Source organism: Chinchilla lanigera, unplaced genomic scaffold (assembly GCF_000276665.1).
Source record: "Chinchilla lanigera isolate Chin_1 unplaced genomic scaffold, ChiLan1.0 scaffold00014, whole genome shotgun sequence".
Lineage (NCBI taxonomy): Eukaryota > Metazoa > Chordata > Mammalia > Rodentia > Chinchillidae > Chinchilla > Chinchilla lanigera.
The window spans coordinates 12,579,681-12,587,419 of NW_004955415.1; the positions used below are offsets into that span (position 1 = coordinate 12,579,681).

The following is a 7,739-nucleotide window of genomic DNA, read 5'->3' on the forward strand; positions in this document are numbered from 1 at the left end:
TTGACGTCGGACACCAGCACAGTGATGTTGTGCTGGGTTTGGAGCCTGGGTGTCCCCAAGTCGGTGACGGTGATGGTGATGTTGTACTCGGCCCTGGTCTCTCTGTCCAGTGAGCGCTCAGTTACTAACGTGTAGAAATTCTTAAATGTAGGCTTCACGAGAAAAGGCAGGTCATTTTGAATGGAGCAAATCATCCTCCCATTGTCTCCAGTGTCTTGGTCTCTTATTCTGAAAATAGCGACCATCATCTCAGGGGAAGAGTTTTCCGGTATGGGACTGATAAGCGATGTCATGGCTATTTCTGGTGGGTTATCATTCACATCTACAACCTGAACTATAACGACTGATTTTCCAGAAAGACTCCCACCATCAGTGGCCTGAATATTTATTGTATAGGACTGAATCATCTCAAAATCTAGTAGCGATTTCAAACGGACTTCCCCAGAAACTGGGTGGATTTCAAAAGTTTTCTGTACATCTCTAGAGCTGTGGGAAAATGAATAAGATAGCTCTCCATATATTTCTGCATCTAAGTCTGTAGCAGACACCCTGATTACCAAAGAGTCCACAGGGCTGTTCTCTGGTACCTGAACTTCATAGAGTGGTCTCTCAAACTCAGGAGCATTGTCATTGATATCTACCACCACCACTTGAATCAGAGCAGTCCCAGACCTGGAAGGGGACCCACCATCTATGGCTGTTAGCGTTATATTAAATTCAGGCTCCTTTTCTCGATCCAGAGTTTGGTCCAGTACCAGCTCTGGGTATTTTCTGTCTTTACCGCTGTCGTGTAATTTAACGTGGAGATGAGGATTTGGGGTTATTGTATAGTTTTGGACGCTATTTGCTCCTACATCTAAGTCTTGCGCCCCATCCATTTGAAAGGAGGTTCCTGGAGAGGTACCTTCTGAGATTTTTAGGCGCATATGTTTCTCTAGGAACATGGGACTGTGATCATTTATGTCTTTGACAGAAAGCTCAGCCCGAAAAAATTGCAAAGGATTTTCAAGTAACACTTGGAAATGCAATATACAGGGTTCAGTGGTTCCACAAAGTGCCTCCCGGTCCAGTTGCTCATTTAAGAGCAGGTTGCCAGTCTGTAGATCCAACCGCAAGTAAGATTTATAGTCGTCAAAGATGACTCTGGCCCCTCGTGCAGCTAGATCTTCCACACCCACAGAGGAATCCATATCTTTTATCACATTAGCTATACAGAAGCCGATTTCAGCTTCCTCTGCCACAGAGTAGCCCCAGGTCTCTGCATACACCAACGTCCCACCCAGGAAAAAAAAGAGAAGCAGCACTTGCCTTATCTGCCGAGGGGTCCCCTCTCCGAGTTCCATGACTCTCCTTATGCAAAAGCCTTTCTGTGGAACGTTTAACTCAATCTCTTAGCACCTCTGTGAGCTGCTCCTCTCACCTGTGCCTTTTGTGTTATCTATAGACTTATAATTCTGTCTGGAGGTGTTGGTGTCCTTTCTCTTGAAAGGCTCATTTCTTCTTTTCTCCAGCTCTCTTAGTTCAATGGTTAAAGGCAACGAGAGCATCTGTGGTTACATTAATTTCTCCATCTTATCCTGCAGCGCCACCATGCGACTCTGCAGATGTTTGGTTTTTGACTAAAAAGTTCGAGACAAAAGATTAAGTGTATCTTAGGTGTTTGTTGAATAATTTACACTTTCTCCTTTTATTTTGTTTTTCTTTATATGTTGCATTCTTTGTGATATATGATGCTATTTCTATTTAGCTACTGACACAGTAAACCATTATGTGCTAGAGCTATAGTGCATATAGTCCTTGCCTCAAATAAGTTATGGCCTGTCCCTAAAGACAATGTATGAAACACCTAAAGATATTTAAGATGACTTTTTTTTAATTGACTAGTGAGATAGATGTTTTCAGGAAACTTAGAAATGGGAACCTAGAGGTCTTCTCTAGGTATCATCAAATACTCTTATAAAAGACAGTAAGAATGAAAATATGCACTTGAACCCTGCACTTGCAAATATTTGTTTTCAGGAGGTTGGACATTTCAGGCTAGGCAAATAATACCATTTATTTAGTGTTACTCCATAGGAGACTTACCTGATAACAGCTAAAAATAAATGCTCAATAGTAAATAAAGCATGCAAGATTCCAACAACATACAAAGTTGAACAAACAAGACTTTAGTTTAGTTGTAAAACTGGACTTCATAATTTTGCAGCCCCAGGATTTCCAGAGACATAATACTAAATACTTTTACTGTTTTAATTGTCCAGCAAGTTTTTATTGTGCATACAATTTTTGCTATGCATGGTATTAAGTGTTAGGGAGAAAGTCATAGACACAGCTTCTGCCATGTAATAGAGAGACAGAAAAACGGACACATTTAAAATAGTGTACAATGCTTGCCATGGTGAAAAAAATTCATGCTACAATTACAGCATAGATGAGGTGTACCTACTTCAAATTTGGGAGTACAAAAATGACTTTTTCTGGTGAAAGTACGTTCTAAATTATACATACAATGAGTAAGAGTAATACAAACAAAATTGAGTAAGTGGTAAAAATTTCTAGGGAGCCTAAAACATGATGTACAGATCCAAAATAAAAGAAGTGTTTTGAAAGAACTAAAATAACATCTATTTGGTTGAGGCACAAAACAAGAGGGACAGACACGGTGAAAGTTGAAATTAGGAAAACATGTAAATATTTTGTAAGCTATGGTAAGTCCTTTGGATTTCACACTAACGGAAGCACAAAATTATTATTTTAACAAAAAAAGTGGCACAATCATGGTTTTATATTTTCAAAGGCCATCTAGTTTCAGAGTTGATACTTTGAAAAGATTAAGATTAAAGGTTGGCAATTGGTTAGAACTGATTGCAGTAATACAGGTAAGATGATTTTGGTACAGTGATATATTAGATGAGAAAGACTGGGACAGGAAGGAGTAAAATTAAATGTACTTTGTTTTCAAGCTTAGGGAACTGAATGGGTGTTGGTGCTATCAACTGATAGACTAAAGGGATAAGGGAAAGGAATAGGCATGGGGCTGGAGATATTACAATTACAGCTTGAAGAAGAGAAAATTTTAATATAAAATTTAGTTTAGTTTGAAGTGTCCATAGAGCATCCATATAAGTCCTTATGTAACTGAGAAAGGCAGTTTGAACTACCAAGATAAATTTGGGATGTATTAGTGTAAATGATGTTTGAGGCCTTTCAAGAAAGATATGAAATCAAATTATAGGAAGAGAGTTTGTGACTTCAGAGATAGTACAGCTTGGACTGTGGGTATCTCAGTGGTAGAGCATTTACCTCCAATATGAAAAGCCCCGAGTTCCATGGGTTGGGGGAGAGGCAAGCTGTCAGAGACCACCATCTCTATGAGGTAATCATGGCCATGCCCATAGATGTCTAGAGAAATGAATGTTGTAAGGGAGTAGAAATAAATGTTACTAGAGGTAAAGAAGGCTAACAACAGAGATAGTCAAAGCCTGTAGACCCAAGATTGTGGCAAGGGATGGGTAAAGAGAAACACTGTAAGAAGTTGTATTTCAGAAAGGAGATACAAATGTCTTTAACTATTTTCTATGAACTTGATTAATTTAGAAGTAAACTGAAATCAAGTTGATTTGAGCCTGTCATCAGCACTTTGAAAATAGCTTTCTTTTATTTTCCATTGCTAGTGTTGAGAAGCATGGAGCATAGCTGTCAGTCTGACATGTTTTTGAAGGTTAAATGTCTTTTCCCTATGCCTTTTAAAAAAAGATTTCTCTTTATCTGATTTTCTAAAATGTCACGATTCAAATTTCTAGGTATAGATATCTTTTGCATTTATCCTGTTAAGTTTATTTAGGTCTCTTATGTCTATTTGTTAGTGTTTTCATCAGTTCTGAGAATTTTTCAGCCATTACTTCTTCAAATATTGCTTTGATCCTGTATTCTTCATCTGTCTTTCTGGCGTTCTGACTGAATATGTGTTAAAACTTTTTTCTTAGAAGGGAAAATATGTGTATATGTATGCACAAGATAGGTAATTGTACTACTAATTCCTATTACTTTATTGAAATGAACAGTTAATGTTTATTTGTTTGATCAGTCTTACATGCCTATATTTGTTCATCTGAGTAACCAAATTGAAGATGACAGTATGCAATACAACAACCATTGATAATTTCTTTTAACCTTGTCTGAAATCCTGTATTGCTTTTATTGTTTTTGTGTTGTTTTGTGTACGTATATATGTTTGTTAACATGTTTTTGTTCTTTTATCTTTAAAATAAAATTTAAAAAACTTTAATTACATTTCATTTGGTTTTCTTTAAATATTCCACGTTTACTAGTTTTATATTTCAAATAACCTCATATTTTTTCTTATTAACTTGGAGAGCGACATGTTGGTAATTGTATTCTATCTTACCTTTTGGCTCAGTAATTCTTTTATTGTTGTGTCTAATTTTTATTAAATCTTTTGTTTTAAATTTTGATTAGAACTTTTTATATCTGTAAGTTCTATTTTGTTCTTTGAAAATTTATCATTCTATAGTTTCTTGTTTTCTGAGCATCTTTAAGTTTAACTTTATATCAATTAAAGTAACAAATTACAGACCAGATAATTACTATATTTAAAGTGAATGCAAGTTTATTTTTGTCTCTTGTTTTTATTCTACTGGCTGTTACTTTATGATGGCATGTTTTCTTGTGTGTGCAGTCATCTTTAACTGCACTCAAGTGAGGAACATACAAGAACATAGAAATTTGAAGTTATAGGGAGAGTAATTTAACTTTAGGGTGAATAAAATTCCTTTCACAGAAGATATGCATGACTCTTTCAGGATGTGGAAGCACTACAACAAAAATCAAGCTTAAGGCTACAACTAAGCTCATGGCTGAAATTGCATACAAGGACTCATTAGGGCTTTTCCATACATTGTAGGTGTAGCTATCAGGGATCCATGCTTATCAGTGGGAGAGTATTTTGTGTGTTTTTCTTTTGTTAGGCTTTGCTTTACCCTCTTATTATTTAAAACATTGAAATGGAGGTTCAAATTTCCCAGGACTCCAAATGTTTCCTGGAAAAATTAGATTTTGTGCTGTTTATCTCTCTTGGTTCCCTTTTAACATTAACACTGATGTTTATACACTGCTGTCTGAAGATAATCATTTCAGTGAAAGCATGAGTTTATAGAAATTTTTCCATCCTTATTAAAAGTTAAAGTCTCAAGGAGACTGTTACACTTCAAATTTGCAAGTAAATTCTTAGCTTGCATAGTGTTTGGGCAATTGATCTTGAAAGCATAGAAATAATATATATTTAAAATCAGTTGATTAAATCCACTCTATGATGAGCAACACATGTTTACCACTGAGGTAAACAATCTGTTGGAAGACACATCTTCTGTCATTTACATTGGTATTTGTTTCCACTTCTCTCTGTAATCCTTTTTTCCTTGTGGATATATACATATCCCTCATATCCCCTACATACACATATCTTTCTGATATCTGTTTCCCCTTTCTTTCCTCTAATATGTGAATTTATATATAGTCTGTATATTCTACAAATTTAAAATACTGTGTATTGTATGGATATATATTTCACTGTGCTATAAATTTTAGTCTTTTTTCTTTTAAACATTTGGGTTTTACTGATGTGGTTCTATGTACGTCTAGCTCATTCCTTTTGATTACTACATAATAACCTTTCACAAGCATTTTCCATTTTGTATCGTGGATTGTTTTAATGATCTATATTCTTTGCCTTTCCAACATGAACATACTTGTACAGATCGTTTTACAAGGTGTCTAAGAGTTTTCAGAGTATGCACATATTAAATATCACTAAATATGATCAGAAAACTCTAGGCAGATTGTCCATGTAATTTCTTATCAGTCCACTTGATATCTAAAGTTTTCACCTTCATTATATGGATGTAAACTGCTGGTAAAACATCATTTCTTTTCTGATTTTCTGTTTCCCCTGTTTAAAGTTTCCTCTCCCTTTTAAAAAGTTTCTTCTTACAACACCTTTTAGGGAGTTTTGTTGACTCATAATAGTTATTTGAATAGTCAAAATACCATTCCTTCTCAGTAAAAATACTGCAGTTAGCTTTTCCTTGTTACCTGCTAGTTTATATTATCTTTTAATTTTGAGCTACTAATATTCATCAATTTGAATTTTGATTGTTTGTTGTTCAACATTCTAGTTACCAACATCTCTACCTGTAATCTTCCACTGAATCGCCTACTTATAGATTTGAAACACGGTGATTTGCAACACAATGAAGCATATATAAGCCATATAGACACACTCCTCCTTTGTGCTTATCTGAATGAGTACACGAAGTATCAATGATCTCACACTGTTTTTTCTTTTCTGTTTGTTGGTGCTGAGAATTGAACCTAAAGCCTCTTGAATGAATTCTGAGCAACTCCCCCATTTATGTTTGACACGGGTGGAAGGGTGTTTAAACCCAGGACCTTGGACGTGATAAGCAAGCATTCTAGCACTCAATTATAACCTCATTTTTTAAACAGTTGAAATCTCTATTTCAATTTCCAAAGAAGTTTTTGTCTTATACTCTTCTGACAGAAGATTATTTTGCTCAGGAAAAGATACTGCACTATTTCATATTTTAATAAACAGCATAAAATAACACAAAACTAGTAAACATGATGTATTTAGAGAAAACCAAATAGAAATGTTTGAAGATCCACCATATTTGAAGATCCTCCTCCACAAAAGTATCAACAAATATAGTTATGGGAAAATTGCTTAAGAAATCAGTTGTATCCAAGATGGTCACTTTAACTTTCTCTAAAATTAACTCTTGAAAAACTGTATAAATCTCTGTAGTACTAATTAGAGATGGGTAGCACCTTTTTAGTCTTTTAATGAACAATTTTTAGAATGAATACTGCAACTCCTTAGGTTTCCACCTAGGTTCAAGATTTTTATTTTTGTTTTGCCAGTTTTGATGGTGCATAGAAATAAATTATACATTGTGACATTTGTTCTCAACAGTTTAGTTTGCGCCCAAAATGATTAAGAATATTGTCTCATGTAAGAACAATGGCTTTACTACAACTAAATAATTACTCAATTCATATAATATTTTTTAAAAAATAAAAGAAAAGCACATCTTATTTTCATACCATAACCATTATCAAAAGTTTTAAAGCAGCAGCGAGAAAAGCATGAGAAATATTAATGCATGCATCTATAGTACAAACTCAAATCCATTATAGATGAGACAAAAAGTATCTGCAGTGTGTCAAGATTAACAAAACATTTTAAGTTTAAAGAAAATTGCTTTACTGAATGTTGAATCCAAAACCATTACCAATGTGCTCTTTTTGCCTCATATTTATACCAGTACTATAGATTTGAACATTGGAGAAAATTAGCTTTAAAAATTTGAACAAAAGGAATATTGAAGCTATATCTGACAGTGAAAAAATTCTCTGCTACAATCAAATTCTACATCCGGGTAAATTAGGGATAAATGCAGAAACACTGCATTGTACTGAGATCGCTACTGGAACCCAACACTATTCTGGACCATAGCATTTCCTTCTGTTTCTTCCCCAGCACTCTGGGGCAGGAGGTTGGGGAAAACTGTCTTGAGGAATTTGAACTCACCAGTGCCAGAGTCTCCAGAGAGACACACCTCATACTGGTAGCTGTGGGCCAGGGTCCCGGCGCCGCTGACGTCCAGCAGGCGGGCCGGGAAGGGGCCCTCGGGCGCCGG

At 35.4% G+C, this 7,739-nt stretch overlaps 2 protein-coding genes across 2 annotated transcripts in view; both read right to left on the reverse strand.

The window, feature by feature from the left end:
• The window catches only part of LOC102003539 (protocadherin beta-10), a gene marked incomplete in the record, with an annotated part of 53,616 nt that overhangs the window by 23,961 nt on the left and 21,916 nt on the right, over positions 1 to 7,739 (reverse strand).
• LOC102030626 (protocadherin beta-18) overlaps positions 1 to 7,739 on the reverse strand; it is a 12,164-nt gene that overhangs the window by 1,844 nt on the left and 2,581 nt on the right. The window contains exon 2 of the mRNA XM_005381126.2: positions 6 to 1,390. Coding sequence (XP_005381183.2) covers positions 6 to 1,390 — 1,385 coding nt within the window. The remainder of the gene's footprint in view (positions 1 to 5; positions 1,391 to 7,739) is intronic.